Here is an 18,236-nt window from a genome sequence, read left to right as displayed (position 1 = left end):
GTATCAAATGGCTGAGAAACACTTAAAGAAATGCTCAACCTCCTTAGTCATCAGGGAAATGCAAATCAAAACAACTCTGAGATTCCATCTTACACCCATCAGAATGGCTAAGATCAAAAATTCAAGCGACACCACATGCTGGCGAGGATGTGGGGAGAGAGGAACACTCCTTCATTGCTGGTGGGAATGCAAACTAGTACAGCCACTTTGGAAATCTATCTGGTGCTATCTCAGAAAAATGGGAATAGGGCTTCCTCAAGACCCAGCTATTCCACTCCTTGGAATATACCCAGAAGATGCTCCAGCACACAACAAGAAAATTTGCTCAACCATGTTTATAGCAGCCTTATTCATAATAGCCAGAACATGGAAACAGCCTAAGTGTCCCTCAGTAGAAGAGTGGATAAAGAAACTGTGGTACATATACACTATGGAATACTACTCAGCTATTAAAAACAAGGAATTCCCGAAATTTGTGGATAAATGGATTGAGCTAGAAATGATCATAATGAGTGAGTTAACCCAGAAGCAGAAAGAATCAAATGGTATATACTCACTTATATCTGCATACTAGCCCAAGGGGCATGTCCCACGAAAGCCTTCACTTACCAGGAAACTGGGACAGAGGGGAAGGCATCCTATTGGGACTCTAAATGAGAGACGCATGGGAGAACAGCAAAATAAAAGGATCCAGAGGGTCCTAGAAATCTACAAGTAGAACAATATGATAGGCAGATTTGGGCCCAGGGGTCCCGCTCAAACTAAGGCACCAGCCAAGGACAATACAGGAGGTAAACTTTAAACCCCTTCCCAGATCTAGCCAATGGTCAGAATATTCTCCACAGTTGAGTGGAGAGTGTGATACGACTTTCTCACATACTCTGGTGCCTCACATTTGACCATGTCCCCTGGAGGGGGAGACCTGGTGGCACTCAGAGGAAGGACAGCAAGTAGCCAAGAAGAGACTTGATACCCTATGAGAATATATAGGGGGACGTAATCCCCCTCAGGAACAGTCATAGGGGAGGGGAATAATGGGAAAATGGGGGGGGGAGGAATGGGAGGATAAAAGGGATGGGATAAACATTGAGATGTAACAAAAAAAAATTAATAAAAAAAAAAAATAAAATGGCTAAATATTAAAAAAAAAAAAAAAAAAAAAAGAAAATTAAGCAAATCACAGAAAGACAAATACAGATACATAAAATGAAATAAACGCAGAAAGAAAACTGTTTAAGGAGACTAAACAAGACACGAGGGATAATATGTTCAACACACAATATACATATGTACAAAACCGTGAAACCATCAATAAAATAAAATTAAAGTGTTTTTAGAACATATCTAGGAGTGGAATTACAGGATCACACGAGACTTCTACATTTAACTTTTGACAAACTGTCAAGATGTTTTTCATGAGAAAGAAATGATTTTACGTTCTAGCTTTGTACAAGGTTTCGAATCCTGAGACATCTATGGCAGCAGCTCTTTGTACGGGATGGACTTCAAGGGTGAGCAAAGGATACATTATTGTGGTTTGCATTGTCACTCCCCTAATTATGACAGAAGCAAATGGCTTTTTTTTCTCTTTCTTGTTTTGAATAGCCTTTAAAGAAGAGTGCTCAAGCACTTTGTAATTTCTGTGCTTTTTTTTTTCTTGTTGAACTATCAGACTTCTTTATATAATCTTAATATTAAACTCTTAACATGTATAACGTTCTAGCACTTTCTCACATCCTGTAGGTTGTCACTTTGCCTTTTAAAAAGCATACTTGTTTTATCCTTTGCCAGTTTCATCATGTATGTAGTGAACTCTTAGGCGTTCTCAGCCCCTAGCACCTGTCTTAACTGCTGCCTACTGCTGAAACTGTTGTCTTAATAAATCTCCTCCTCCTCCTCCTCCTCCTCCTCCTCATCCTCCTCCTCCTCCTCCCCCTCCTCCTCCTTCTTCCTCTGTCTCTCTGTCTCTGTCTCTGTGTCTGTCTCTGTCTCTGTCTCTCTCCTGACTGAGTTTAAATAGGGGCACCTTCATGAGCATGGGTGGGAGGTTATTCACTGGAGCATGGTAACTTACCAGTGGTGACACCACTAACAAAAGTGACACCTCTTCCTCCATCCATCATCAACTATGAATATTCCCTCTGGAGGAGTTAGGTCACATGAGCCCCTTTCACCTCTATGGTGAGCTGTTGAGGGCACAGACTTGTGTATGGCTTGAGCAGCTAACCACAGCTATAATGAGTCCATGAACATATCACCATGCCATGTCTAAAAAACAATTTTCCACAGAAATCTTTATGAACCTCACGGCTCTTATACCCTCTTTTACCCTTCTTCCACAACATGGGACATTTTTAGCATAGTACAATAGTTATCAACTGCTATGATAAACTAGAATGGGCAAATTATTTCTTCAAGTTTAAAAATTACACTAAAGCCTTAGTACTTTAAGTTTCAGTTATTGGAAAAACGGCTTTGATGGAAGTTTTATTATGTTACAATGTCAGATGAACAGAGCTTTGTTTTTTCTTTTTAGAAGTATTACCTAGCCATCCTACCAAGCTTTTTTCCAGCTAGCATTAATTTGGTGGTATAGTCTCAGAAGGTCAATTTTGCTCTTAGAGTTTCTCTTTCAATAATCTTCCTACCTGTCTCTCATTGGTTTGCATTCTCACAGAGCCCTGTGCAAACCTGTTAAAATTGTACAATGGTGCATTTTGTATGCTATTTTTCCTCATATTTTCTGCCCACCATGTACCCTTCACTTTACATGTCTACAGAACTCCCTTGACACTTTTAAAATCACATCCATTTACTACTATAGACTTACATTACTGAAAACACTGTAGGGTTGTTTGGGAAAGAGGCCTTCCTGAATATCCCTTGTGTTTCTAAAACTAGATCATGATAATGTTGAACTTTTTAGTGAATTAGTCTTCTAGATTGATTACTAGAAATTATTTTTACTTTTATTTAAATATTTAATTAATATATAATAAATATACATAAATATAATATATAATATATAATGATATATAATATAAATATAATATATAATAAATGAAAAACATCCTGGTAAGTACAGTTATTTACTTATTTATTTATTTTTATTAGTTCTGAAGACAAATATCATAGGAAATGTATTTAGTTGAAAATATGTTTTTTAAATAGTAGATATAATGATTTTATTTTAATTTTTTTTATTAATTTATTCTTGTTACATCTCAATGGTTATCCCATCCCTTGTATCCTCCCATTTTTCCCTCCCTCCCGAAAATATGCTTTAAAACACAAATAAACCGAATGTTTTTTCTCCATTTCTTTTTGATAATTCACCATCTGGGATGTAAAATACTGCAAATGGGTTTATTCACTTAATTTTTTGCTTCATAAGTAACTGTTATTTGGCGAGTCTCATCATTCAGATGATTAAGCTTGCAGACAGAGCTGGTCTTGTAGCACATCTTGCTTGTGGATTGTTTATACTGCTTAACAGCTACTTAGCCCTAGAGGAAATTGCATAACTTAACAGCTCTTTTGTACAGTTTATTTCATACTTAAACACTCACTGCTATCAAATGAAATGTAAGCATTAAGCTATAAGATGTACTTTGGGCCTTGTTATTTTTTTTTTAATTATATAATTTTAAACGAGGGATATTTGTACTGAAAGAAGGTCTCTTAAACATAAACTAAGATTGTCTTAATCAATTATTCTCAGAGTCCTCACCATTCTGTAAACACACACACACACACACACACACACACATTGATGGACAGTAGTAACACAGAAAAGAAATGACTAATATCCTTAAGGATATACAATTTTACTAAAGAATATTACATGCAAACCCACACTGTACTCCGCTTCTGGCAACTGAATGTCTGGATGCCATCAAACATCCTGCAGGTGAAAAACACACAATGGGTGTCATTTGAGTGGCTACACTAACCAAGACGCTTCTCTTAGAAGCACACACCTTGATGATTCTGAAATAACAGACTGAATCAACAGGTCGCCTGGCTCTGGGCCCATGCTCCATGCTACCTGACTTCTGTTTCCGTGTGCCTGATCCTGTCTCATGAGATACCAGCCTGTGCGTCTGGCGCCAGAGGCTGTGGCTGCTGTCATGGAAAGGAGGGAGCTGCTTCAGTGCCAAGATGACCTCTCACAATGCAAAAGAGGAGGAAGAGAACATGTGCTGTGGGAGAGCTCAGCAACCCTCAAGTGATGCTTGGGGCTGTATGGAACAGAGATTCCGAAGGAGAGCTGAGTGTTCAGGGATGAACATGGAGAGATGTTTACTTCATCAGTGTCCCATGTCCCTGCTAGCCTAGTATCGGATCACCTTCTACAGTTTTCTGAAGTGTCATCAGCCTTCTCAGTGAAACAAGAAAATTGAAATCCAAGCAGGGAAGCTCAAAGAGATCGACTCATCCTGTGCCCAAGGAAAGGTCAGGTCAAAGGATTAGGCTTTGAAGGAAAGGAACATTGTTAAAACTAAAGGGTAGGAGAGATCTCTTCTTGTTAAAGGGAATTGCAAAATCCATGCTGCTTGCTTGAACCACTGCCCTGTGGCAGAGAATGGCTACCTGCAACATGTGCATTTCTCTTTCTTCCTAAGCATTCATTTAGACTACAAGTCCCAGCATTCCATTCAGTTAAGTGTGGTCATGTGACTGAATTCCACTTGCTGAAACTTTTCCTCACAAATACCATTTACTGGCCCAGCACCCTCCATGGGATCTTCTTTCCTTTCTCTCTTCTGTCTGATCAATTGATGCCAATGATCACATCATCTAAGGAAACAAAAGGTAAAGATGACAGAGCTTTCACCTCCATCCAAATGGACCTTCAGATTTATAACTGGACTAGAAAAACAATAATTTCATATCAGGACACTAATGAGTCAAGCTTTAGCACAGAGGGGTAGCTTTACGATTTAATGGCTGATTGATGGTTTCATTAGATAGAAAGTATTTGTGCACAGCTCTGTAGTCAGCCTCAGGAGCCCTTCCTCAGTAAGGAAGCAGAGCCACAAGTCTGGAAGGAAACCCAGTTTAAACTCTGGCAACTAAAGAAGTATTTGGCAGGGTTCCTCTTGAATTTGGAGTATAATAGGTGTGCTTGCACACATAAAACTGTCACTTTCTCTTAACATAGAGTGGAAATTCTTCTCTAAGCCTCGAAGATTGACACCTGATAGCATTTGCTATATCTGAAAGGTTGTTCTTGAAGGAGTTTGGCTTCAGCTATCATCTCCGAAGGAATGTAAGTAAGTATTCCACAGTTCCTGTGCTGCAATGAAGCAAAAGCACGGAAGCCAACAGGAAGTTTCTGGCAAGACATTAGTGACGTTGCTTAGTGGCAAGAACTGGAAAGGCCAGGGTGGGTGTTTCCATCTACCCTTCTTGTGCACGTCACTTAGTGACGAACACTGGGAAGCCCAAATAAGATAAACCTAGGCAAGCATTGCCTCAAATGCAATTAATGTAACTGAATTCAATATTCATCTAACAGGACATGCCACACCAGTGCCTCCAGATAGAATCTTTGATAGAAAAAAATAATAATGTAGAAAAAAACTGAAGAGAAAATGAAGTTCATAGTGCACTTCATTGATACAGTCCTCTGAATGTCCACGTGAGTAATTTCTTACCAATCCAGCTGATTGCTAAACATGTGTGCAGCAAGAAACAAGAACCTTAAACATGACCTCACATCTAATTACATATCCAGAACCACTGCCAGCATTTAAACCCCAGGACCTCCTATTCCAAACCCAAAGGGATCTAGCCACTATTTAGAGAGAGAGGATGTGGCAGGTGGACATTTGACTCATAGCACTTAGAAATGATTTCAAATCCCTTACCAATACTTTACATTGCCAAAGCCAACACCTGCGTTTGATACTCATCACCTGCTGTTCAAGCTGTGCACATGCCTCAAATCCAAATCCAGTCACTCCTGCAAGGAACACATATCCTTTTGCTTAATTCTATGACCTTCTTTTCTATAGTATTTCTGACTTAAGTATACATGTTATTTCTCTTGTGTACATGTAGATTTGTAGTAATTCATCTTTGTGTCACCATGTATAGACAAAATGCTCAATCAATGTCATTCACTGATCTCATGAGTGACACTTGAGATTATCTTTTTGAATAGCTTTCTTTCATAATCTCAGATCCTTCACAAAGGAGTCTTCTCAGCTCTGGGATCAATTCTTGCTCTGCTGGCAGGAATTGCGTCTATCAAAACTTTCCCTAAGAACCTTCCTGTGCTAAGAACCATGCCCAGCTTTCTGGAAACCTATAGAAGTGAACAAACTCTGGGAATTCCTGTGGTTCTGATAACAGGGAGAGCAACATTAGGATGCAGCTCAGTCAACTGCTGTCCTAGACCATAAGGAATATGAGTTCAGAAGGTGAAATCTCCATCAGAATGCTATAACTAAATTTTCACCCACATGATTACGTGGTGAATACTGAACATCTCCGGTACTTCCCAATAGGTTCAGGGTGATCTGGCTTGGAATGTTAATACTGCTAGTATTTAAAACCTCTTCGTATTCTAACCCCAATTCACTTTTGCTCAGGAGGATGGTACTCCCCTAAATAGCTGAAGGAATCTTAATTGTACAAAACAGGGTGTGAAGCACTCAGGTACTGGGTGGAACACACATTCTTGCCATGAACCCTTCGAGTCACTCACTCTTAGTAGTTTTTGTAAGCCTTAGCCACATAGACGACACATAATATGGGTTACTTCTCAGTTCTGAGCAAACAAAGTATGAAAACAATATGCATTCTTCTTGCAAATCATTTGCGTTTTAATTCACTTGTCTTACCATACTAGCTTACAATGGCAGTCATCTTCTTTTCAAAAGAATGATATCTTAAATTTATCCCCTGAAAATTTTGTACGTGTAAACAATGCATCTTGATCATACTCACCCCTACCCACTTTCCTCTAAGTCCTTCCAGGACACTCCCAAGTTCATGACCTCCTTTTAAAAGTTATTTAGTTAGTTTTATCTCTGTGTCCAATTAGTGCTGCCCATAGGCACACAAGGTGGGGAGTCATGTAATGGGCATGGGGAACCTAATGGTGGCAATAGTCTTAAATAAAAGTGGCTCTCCATCCCCCATCAGCCGTCAACATCCATTGGCTCTTCAGTTTGGGCCTGAGAGTCCCTTTGCCCCTCCATGATGGCTTGATCTTTGCAGGTCTTGCGTTGTGGCTTCATATGTGTGTAGCAACCATACCATAGCCATAGGACAGCTTTTCATAACACCCCTCCCAGTTGTCTGGATCTTACATTCCTTCTGCCTCCACTTCTGGGATGTTCCTTGAGCCTTGGTGGTGAGTGATAATGGAGAAAGTTGATATAGAGGTCTTACCTGCAGCTGAGCACTCACAGTGCCTCAGTCTCTACACATTTCATGGTCATGGGTCTCTATGTTGACCCACTGCCCATTGCAATAAGAAACTTCTATGACAAAGGCTGGGGACAGTACAAATCTACGCATAGGATGCTGCTTAGTTTTTGTCAACTTGATCCAATTTAGAGTCATCTGAGGAAGAAATGTCAGCTGAGAAAAGCCTCAATTAGATTGGCCCATGGGCAAGTCTCTGGGGCATTTCCTTGATTAATGATAGATATGGGAGGGCCCAAGCTACTGTGGATGGAACCACCATTGAGCTGATGGTCCTGGGGGATATAAGAAAGGTAGATGAATGTGAGCTCAAGGAACAAGCCTGTAAGCAGCATTCCCCTGTGGCCTCTCCTTCGGTTCTTGCCTCAGGTTCCTGCCTCCTGTTTTGGCCATTTCTTGATGATAAATTTCAACCTATAAGGCAAACAGACTTTTCCTCTCCAACTTGTTTTTGGTCGTTTTATTAAAGCAACAGAAAGCAAACCATACCGCATAAAAACAAGCATTTTGAAGGCAGCTTAATAATACAACCATTTAGAAAAACAACATCAATAAATTCTCCCCTAGGGCATGTGGTTGGCATAGCCGTGGGTTTTGGCCATGTTTCCCTCCTGTGCAGCAGGCCTAAAATCTAATCAAGAGGGCAGTTAGTTGCTCCTTGTCTTAGTTACTGTTCTATTGCTATGACAAAACTCCATGACCAAGCCCCCCCACCCCCACATATGTAAAACACATTTCTTTTGAGGCTTACAGTTTCAAAGGGTTACAGTCCATGATGCTGGAGCAAGGACATGGTAGCAGAAACAGCTAAGAGCTTATATCTTGATCCAAAAGCAGAAGGCAGAGAAAACTAGGCTCAGAATGGCATGGGTCTTTTGAAATATTAAAGCTTACCCCAGTGACACAACTCCTCCATCAAGGCTACACCTCCTAGTCTTTCCCAAACAGTTCCACCAACTGGGGACCAAGTATTCAAATATATGAGCTCATGGAGTCATTCTCACTCAAACCATCACACCCGGCACTGCACCTTTTCACTTTGGGTAGTGGGCACATCATGAGGATAAATCAGTAATATGCAGGATCCAATGAAAAGACCACTGATGTCTTTTCTCCCCTAACAGAAAATAGCTCCTTACAGAACTATGAAAGTTAGCCAGCAAGCAAAGAGTTTCCTAGTTAGTTCAAGATTAATTTCTATGTGCTGCAACCAAAGTGTGTGGTGTATTCAGCAATTACGTCATCCTATCTAATTCAGTGGGTAACCAAAAGTGATGTGAATAGCCTATATTGTTTGGGGGTGCCCCTAGGCCTTCCTGGCCAATGACTCATAGCAGAGTAACCAGTGCCTGACACTATAATTTTCATTTAATAATGTCTCTGGGACCAGCATTTTTCACCAATATGAGGTATCTCTGTTCAGATTCCTTTCAAATAAGCGCATCTTTACTTAGCTTCCAGACTAGTAGGGTTCTATATGGCTTCTTAATACATCTTGTCTTGGTTAACCCACCATCTTTCTCTCTTTTCCTTTCCCTCAGCTCTCTGCCCCATCCACACATCCCTCCCCAAAATCTTTAGCTTCCCATATTCCCCTCCTATTCTTTCATAGCATATGTGTTCTATCATTCCCTTTATTATATTTTTACTGGAGTTGCAAGATCATGGGTTCCTATGTAGCTTATGCATACATACTTTGTATTAACTCTTAACACAAAGTTAACCCTTTGTAACTCTTCCTCTGTCCTCTTTTTCATCTTTATCACTCTACGATCTGCTTGAACCCTTCTGCCCCCAATATTTCCCTTTTCTACTTTGTATTCATTTATTGTGTGGGGTGAGGGTGGGGTGTCAAGTACATGTGTGGTGGTCAGCAGGCAACCTACAAGATCAGTACTCTTTCCACGTGGGTCTCAGAGATCGAACTGCGGTCATCAGTCTTACCAGCAAACAACTCTACCCACTGAACCATCTTGCCAGGCCATGAAGCCATTGAGTTTTGTATTTCAACAGATAGTTAAGTAAGTTAGTTAACTTTCTGAGTTTCTATTTCTTTGACCACAAAAGGAGCAGGAAGTTGGGTGTCTTCCCTGCATTATTTTCTATCTTGTTGCTCTGAGATAGCATCTCTTATTGAACTAGCATCTCACTTTTACTAGGCTAGCCTGGCTGGCCAGTGAGCTTTCAGCATTTGCCCGTCTTTGTTCCTCTTTGTCTCTGTCCTACCTCCCTACTGGGATTACACGCATGTGCAGCCGTGCAGACTTTTACATGGGTGCTGGGTACCAGACTCAAATCCTCATGTTTGTAAAGCAAGCACCTTTCTTCACTTGGTGACCTGCTCAGCCCCATGCTTAGGTTTTGAAACAGTCTCTCCCTGGATCTGGAACTCACTGACTAGGCTGGATGTCCAGCAAGGGCCAGGAGTTATCCTGTCTCCCCCCTGTCCAGAGCTGAGGAAGTGTGCTTCTGGCTCAGCATTGTCTTACATTTGTGCTTGGGAGACTAACACAGGTTCTCATGCTCTTGTGTCAAACACTGTGTCAACTGAACTATCTCCTGGCTCTCTTGCTTGCATATATATATACACAACATTCTGCAAAGTTCAAAGGTTACTTCTGTGTTCAGAAATTTTATTTTGAAATAATAAGTAAAAAAATTTTAAAGTCATGTTCACAATTACATGGTATCCTTCCCTATTGCTATGACAAAACATTGACTAAAATCATTTTGAGGAGAAAAGGACTTGTTTGACTTACAGTTTTACCTCAGAAACTATTGCTGTGGGAAGCTAGGCCAGGAGCTCAAAACAGCAACCTTGGAGGCGTGAACTAAAGCAGAACCACCAGGAGTGAGGCTTACTGGCTTCTTCCCATGGCGTGCTCAGTTGGCCCACATGAGCTGGGCCCTCCCACATCCATCACCAAAGAGGAAATGCCCCACTCAGTGCCCAAAGCCCTAAGGTTCCCTCTTCCCAGATGACTCAAGCTTTTGTCAGATAGACAGAAAACAGGTAAACAAACAAGCAAGCAAACCAAAGTAACTGGTATCCTATTCAGCAACGAGAAAAAGAGGCATTTTGCCTCTAATTCCAGAACTCTGGCCCCTGTTCCATTCTCCTTTGTTAGGCAAGTCATGAGCTGCCACAGATAAGAGCCACACCCAGTATCACTGTCATCAGGCAGCTCCGAAATGGACAACCGGTCTATATTAAGCAAATTGTATTAGATTGTTGTATTACATGACCTCATGTACATATATATCCCAGAAAAAGGAACAGGGCTACTCTTACATATGTGTTCCCTGTCCTGGTCCTTACAGCTATAGTTATAACTATACAGTTATAGTTATAGTTATGAGCCCTGCTGCCACTTCTAACGCTGATCAGTTCATTTACAATATAGGTTGTTGTGGGATCTGGGTATGAAGCAATCCAACAGGAGCTAGAATTAATTTGCTATGCAATATTTTAACTCGGTCCTCCCAGGAAGTGAATCAGTGTCATACTGTTTCACCAAGTCCTCGAATTCTCGGTGACAATTATGTAGCATGTTTAAGTTCCCCTTAACACATTTCAAGTTCGGCCTGATACACGATGTGTCACAGAGGCAAAACAGTTCAGTTATTTTATTTAAAGGCTAGGCACGTTTATATCATCTATGTACCAGTCTAAAGAGAAAATGTCACATGAGAGCCAAACTATTTGAGGAAAACACATTGCAAGTCCATAAGAACTTCCCATAGATTCCAAACAGCTAATCAAAATACTTGGGTGACTCAGGGATCTGAATTCCAACCTGAGCATTAAAATGTGAAATATTGTCTAATTAGTCATTGTTCAGGATACTCATCAGAACTGGGTGCTCCCCCTAGTGGCGTTTACAAAGGCAGGAAGCTGGCAAAGAGTGGCCTCGGTCTTCTGAGCTACGCAAACTCGGAGATCTTCAGCAGGTTCATCTAAGTTAGGATTGAACTACATGCCAACTATATGTTTCCTGGAAACAATCATATTGCAAAATAAAGGATGGATGGGCATCTTCTGTTCTGATGATATTCAGTAGATAGGACTCTTTCAATACTCACTAAGCAAGGGCACACACGGCCGGTGCCAGCCAATGGTTAAATGGCATTGCCCTGAAAATTAGAATAATCTCCAATCATGTCTTACCCAGGCTTTTCTGACAACAGGGTCAGTTATTATTTAAGTAGAGCAGTAAAGAGCAGTGATGTATTTTTCTCCCCCAAATTTCTCACTAAACCTCATTGTCTTAACTGATGTGTCAGTCTGACTTGGTAACTGCTTCTTCAGTGTCAGATGACAGCAGGGACTTTTTGTGGTCTTGTATTATTCACCTTATGGAAAGTTGCAGGCTTAGTGTAAGTCAAAATATATGTTAGGGAAAGAAACCATTATCTGGGATTTCTCTTGTCACTTATCTCCCCTGAGGCTCTGTAATAATAGCTTTATAGACATAAGAGATACATAATGATTTGGGATTCAGGTTATGTAAGGAGGTGAATTTCTAGTGGGGCCAGCTCCCTCAAGCCTTCCTTAAATGAGACTGTCCCTTCCTTGAGACACCCACACCAAGTGCAGGTACCAAAAATTATACAAGATACCAGACAAGTCACCCTGGCTGTAAACACTAAGTCTATTCTCCAGACATTTCTCAAAGTTATTTCATTCTATGTTTTTTCCTTTGGTTTTTTGAGACAGCTTCTCTGTGTAGCCTTGGCTGTCCTGGACTCATTTTGTAGACCAGGCTGGCCTCAGACCCACAGAGATTTGAGTGCCTTCCCGAGTGCTGGGATTACAGGCGTGCACCACTGTGCCTGACTCATCCAATATTGTAAGTGCTGAGTTTTACAATAGTGACTTACATTTGGAAATATGTGTTTTTTATTGCCATAGAAAGGAGGGAGATGCAAGTATGTTGAGGCATTTTGAATTGTGTTATCCAAGTTTCTAGGGTATATGCACTTTCTAATTCAGTTGCTTTAGCTATTGCCCTGGAATATCCTTTTTTGAACTAGAAATATAGCAATGGAAGCTGGAAAAAAGGCTCACTGGGTAAGAGCATTGGCTCTGCAAGTGTTCAGACCTGAGTTCTAACCCCAGCACCCATATAAAATGTTGGGTGGGCCATGAGTGCCTGTAACCTCATGATTGTGGGGCCAAGACAAGCGCATCCTCACAGCTCCCTGGACAGTCAGCCTAGTCAAAATGACAAGCGGCTGGCACAGTGAGAGATCCTGTCTCAGTGCACTAAGGAGGAGAGTGACAGAGGAAGCAACCTGATGTCCAGCTCTGGCTTCCTTCCACACCTGCAGCACACATACCAACACACTCGCACCACAAACACACATCACACACATACAACATATACAAAGATAATCACATACACACACGTAGACAATACTTATCATAGACCTGCAACATACACTGCCTGGTACACAGTCACACACACCTACACACACACATACACACACACATCACATCACACACCACACACACAAACTTGGAAGGTGCTAAAAGCATGCTGCTGGGTGTTTTGATTTAGTATGTTGTAGTCTTAACAAGAGACATTTTAAGTATTTCATTAAGGATTTTTTTCTAATGAATTTTTATTACTTTTTAATGAGAACTATTCTGGGCTCATCTTACAATAGCTTTACTTGCAAATGTATCTCTATTTCCTAAGAGGTTTCCTAATACAGATGATAGGAAATGAGCACACTTGGGCTTCAGGACTCCAGACATTACTCAGTCCGGGCTGCCTTGCTGCAGAGGGTTTACTGAAACTATCTTTCCTTACCAAAGTGTGAAGCCGAGGAAAGAACAGAAAATCCAAGAAAAACAAGAAATTGCCTTACATCTTTTTAAAAAGCGCCTTTTTCTCACGCTGTTATCAGTCCCAACTATCAAGGTATATGGTCGTCAGTACAACCTGCTAGCCAGCACCCCTCTTGAACCACCTGAATCCAGCAAGTTCCCCCTATTCAACTATCCACTTTCTAAACAGCGGGAAAGAGCCCTGCTCTCTTGTCCTACTTCCCAAGGCAAAGGAAATACAGGTAGACTGCCATAGTATTTTGTTCTTTGGGGGAAGGAACCTTTTTTTTTCTACAACCTCCGATTAGCACACTGTTGGCTTTACAAATGATGTTTTCTGAGTCTTAATCCAGAGAGCCTTGTTCCTATTGCACCAAGTTTCTGCCTTCGGATGTACATGTCCTCAAGGATCAGGCATCCATGAGAGCAGCTGCTAAGATTTCACAGCCTGGGAAGGAACTCAACACACAGCTCTCCAAATCCCTCCCCGGGAGTCCCCCATCGCAGCAGCGCACTCACCTGTGTGGCATCCCGGTGGTGTGCGCAGTAGTATGCTCGCTCGACAGCTCACAGAGTTTCAGGTACCAGTTCATCTCCACTTCCCGCAGCAAGGCCAGCTGCCGTGCCCTGAGCTGGCTTTGCCCCGAGGGGCTGGAGCTGCTGTCTTTGACATTCTCGGGGGCTTTCTTGGGAGACTTGTCTTTCCCCGCTGAGGAAAGGCCAGACTGCTTTCTGAACTTGCTGTTGTCATCGGAGATCTGACTCCCTGCAGCGCCTGTGCGGGCTGCCAGCATACTGGAAGTCCCTGCCTGCCTTTCAGGGAAGACGCTAAGCGACTGTCATCAAAGTAATTTGAATTGATTTCTACTTCAGCCTCCCTCCTCTGCTCTGCCCACCCCCTCCCCTGCGCCACCCACCTTAACCTTATCCTGCCACGGACCTGTAACTGAGCCTGCTGCGCTTGGGATGAAAGGCTATCTGCCTCTAAGGTTTCCTGGCAGAGGGGTAAGGCGGTCACTACCTGTCACTTCTTGGAACATGGAAATTCAAGAACAAGTCTCCAAAACTTTGTAATTTTAAATTTTATGTTGCAATATTCTTTATAAGCTAGGAGTATGAGTTCATTCAACTATGGTAACTTTTTTTTATCATTTTATTTTTTTGTCAGTTCCATTTTTTTTTATTAATTTATTCTTGTTACATCTCAATGGTTATCCCATCCCTTGTATCCTTCCATTCTTCCCTCCCTCCCATTTTCCCCTTAGTCTCCTCCCCTATGACTGCTCCTCAGGGGGATTACCATAGGAACTATGGTAACTTTTACTTTAGACAGTAAGATTTGGGTACATTATGTTTCATCGACACATTAGAGTTGTATTTAAAAAAAAAAAAAAAAAAAGAGCCTTCTTGAGGCTTATCTGCCCTTTTCAGAGTTTTGAAAGTTTTAATGTGAATTTCCTGCAATACAAAAACAGAGTTAATGTATGAAACAGGTTACCTAACCTTTTGGCTAATCTGTAAAGTGAAATGTTGGGTCTCCTTCACATTCCATTAGAAGGAGAAGGCTCTCTGAATGCAATGGAACCATGTAACATATGAAGTGGGGTTTTTTTATTCCTTCTGTAAAAACAGTAAGCCCACCACAGCTGATTTCAACAACTGACCCTTCGGATTCTTATAACCCATGGAAGGCATGAAAAACATCTTATAATTGGATTTGCAGCCAGAGTTGGAGAAAGGAACAGGAGCCTGTGTGTGCGCATGGGTGTTTGTGTGTGCCTGTGCCTATGTATGGTAAGTGCATATAAAAACTATGTCCAAAGAAAAAAGGGACATTTAACCTTTCTGACTAAGACACCTGGATGAGACCCAAGCTTACTCAAGGATATACGACCTACATTTTATTTTAGCTCAGAGGATCCGTGCTATCTGTGATATCCGTGCTCACTCAAGGTTGCCGTTACTAAGTTGTTTGATATTATTAACCCCTGGCTCCCCTAATCATCCTCAGTTCCTCCTGTCTGAGCTTGGGGGTATATGTGAATTTTCCAGTTTATAACAAACCACAGGTTAAACTCATTGAGGTACAACAAGGCCGTACAGGCTCTGAGGAGGCAGGAGAGGGAAGGAAGGAAGAGATAGATGGAAGCTTTAGCTCCTCAGAAGCATAGCAATATTTTTTTTTGAGTGAACCTTTTTATTTTATTTTTTATTATTAATTTATTCATATTACATCTCGATTGTTAGCCCTTCCCTTGTTTCCTCTTATTCCTCCCTCCCTTCTACTTCCCCCCTTCTCCCCTCCCCTATGTCTGTGATTGAGGGGGACCTCCTCCCCCTATATATGCTCTTAGAATATCGAGTATCTTCTTGGTAACTTGCTATCTTTCCTCTGAGTGCCACCAGGCCTCCCCATCCAGGGGACGTGGTCAGAAAAGGGGCACCAGAGTTTGTGTGAGAGTCAGATCTCACTCTCCACTCAACGGTGGAAAATATCATGTTCGTTGGCTAGGTCTTGGTAGGAGTTCGAGGCTTACTGCCTATATTCTCCTTGGCTAGTGCCTTAGTTTGAGGAGGACCCCAGGACCCAGATCTGCCTGTCATAAAGTTCTTCTTGTAGGTTTCCAGGACCCTCTGGAGCCTACTATTTCCCCATTCTTCCATGCTACTTTCACCTAAAGCCTCAATAGGATGTCTTCTCCTCTGACCCACTTTCCTGGTAAGTAAGGTTTTTCAAGGGACGTATCTTTTGGACTAGTGTCTTGATATAAGTGAGTATATATCGTTTGTCTCTTTTTGCTTCTGGGTGAACTCATTCATTATGATAATTTCTAGATCAATCCATTTGTCCACAAATTTCGGGAATTCCTTTTTTTAAATAGCTGAGTAGTATTCCATAGTGTAAATGTACCAGTTTCTTAGTCCATTCTTCTACTGAGGGACACTTAGGCTGTTTCCATGTTCTGGCTATTATGTATAAAGCAGCTATGAACATAGTTGAGCATATGTCCCTGTTGTGTGGTAGGGCATTTTCTGGGTATATTCCAAGGAGTGGGATAGCTGGGTCTTGAGGAAGCCCTATTCCTATTTTTCTGAGAAAGCATCAGATAGCTTTCCAAAGTGGTTGTACTAGTTTGCTTTCCCATCAACAATGAAGGAGTGTTCCTCTCTCTCCACATCCTCGCCAACATGTGGTGTCATTTGAGTGTTTGATCTTAGCCATTCTGATGGGTGTAAGATGGAATCTCAGTGTCGTTTTGATTTGCATTTCTCTAATGACTAACAAGGACAAGCATTTCTTTAAGTGTTTCTCAGCCATTTGATATTCCTCTGTTGAGAATTCTCTGTTAAGTTCCAAGCCCCATTTCGCAATTGGGTTGTTTGGCTTTGTGGTACTTAATTTCTTGAGTTCTCTATATATTTTGGATATTAGACCTTTGTCAGATGAAGGGTTGGTGAAGATCTTTTCCCAGTCTGTAGGCTGTCACTTTGTTCTACTGACAGTGTCTCCTGCCTTACAGAAGCTTCTCAGCCTCACGAGGTCCCATTTATTAATTGTTGACATTAAGGCCTGGGCTGTTGGTGTTCTGTTCAGGAAGTTGTCAACTGTGCCTATGTGTCACAGGCTCTTCCCCACTTTTTCCTCTAACTGAATTAATGTCTCTGGTTTTAAGTTGAGGTCTTTAATCCACTTGGACTTGAGTTTTGTGCATGGTAACAAATAGGGGTAGACATCCAGTTAGACCAGCACCATTTGTTGAAGATGCTATCATTTTTCCATTGAATAGATTTGGCTTCTTTGTCAAAAATCAAGTGAGCAAATATGTGTGGATTCATCTCTGGGTCATCAATTCGATTCCATTGATCCGCCAGCCTATTGCTTTGCCAGTACCATGATGTTTTAATTACTGTTGTTTTGTAGTACAGCTTGAGATCAGGTATGGAGATTCCTCCAGAGGATCTTTTATTGTTTAGAATTGTTTTTGCTATTCTGGGATTTTTATTTCTCCATATGAATTTGAGAATTGATCTTTCGATATCTTCAAAATATTTTGTAGGTATTTTGATAGGGATTGCATTGAATCTGTAAATTGCTTTTGGTAAGATGGCCATTTTTACTATGTTGATTCTCCCGATCCACAAACAAGGTAAATCCCTCCATCTTCTGATCTCTTTCTTCAGAGGTTTAAAGTTTTCTTCAAATAAGTCCTTCACTTGCTTGGTTAGAGTTATTCCTACATATTTTATATTATTTGTGGCTATCGTGAAAGGAGTAGTTTTTCTAATTTCTTCCTCTGCCTGTTTGTCATTTGTATACAGGAAAGCTACTGACTTTTTTGAGTTTATTTTGTATCCTGCCAACTTGCTGAAGGTGTTTATCAGCTGTAGGAGTTCTCTGGTGGAATTTTGGGGGTCACTTATATACACTATCATGTCATCTGCAAATAGGGATAATTTGACTTCTTCCTTTCCCATTTGGATTCCCTTGATCTCCTTTTGATGTCTTATTGCTCTGGCTAGAACTTCAAGAACTATAATAAAGAGATATGGGGAAAGTGGGTGGTCTTGTCTGGTCCCCGATTTTAGAGGGACTTCCTTGAGTATCTTTCCATTTAATTTAATGTTGGCTATTGGTTTGCTGTATATAGCCTTTATTATGTTTAGATAAGTGCCTTGTATTCCCAATCTCTCCAGAACTTTAAACATAAATGGGTGTTGAATTTTGTCAAATGCTTTTTCTGCATCTAAAGAGATGATCATGTGGTTTTTCTCCTTCAGTTTGTTTATATGGTGGATTACATTGATGTATTTCTGTATGTTAAACCATCCCTGCATGGCATGACAATATTTTTGAGAACTTCTAATAGTTGTTAGTTGATCTAAACCAAGAATTAGATGATTACAATCATAGCACACGGACTCTCTTATGTACAGGGAAATGTCAGTCATGTGTGTTTAGGCT

General features: G+C 41.1%; 1 protein-coding gene across 1 annotated transcript in view; it reads right to left on the bottom strand.

Annotated features, from left to right (window-relative positions):
- Kcnab1 (potassium voltage-gated channel subfamily A regulatory beta subunit 1) overlaps positions 1-14,116 on the bottom strand; it is a 380,966-nt gene extending 366,850 nt beyond the window's left edge. The window contains exon 1 of the mRNA XM_051157257.1: positions 13,793-14,116. Coding sequence (XP_051013214.1) covers positions 13,793-14,067 — 275 coding nt within the window. The 5' untranslated portion in view covers positions 14,068-14,116. The remainder of the gene's footprint in view (positions 1-13,792) is intronic.
- Between the last annotated feature and the right edge of the window lie 4,120 nt (positions 14,117-18,236).

The sequence above is a fragment of the Acomys russatus genome, chromosome 15 (assembly GCF_903995435.1).
Source record: "Acomys russatus chromosome 15, mAcoRus1.1, whole genome shotgun sequence".
NCBI lineage: Eukaryota > Metazoa > Chordata > Mammalia > Rodentia > Muridae > Acomys > Acomys russatus.
The sequence above is the reverse complement of the archived record's forward strand: the minus strand, read 5'-3'. Positions and strand labels throughout refer to the sequence as shown.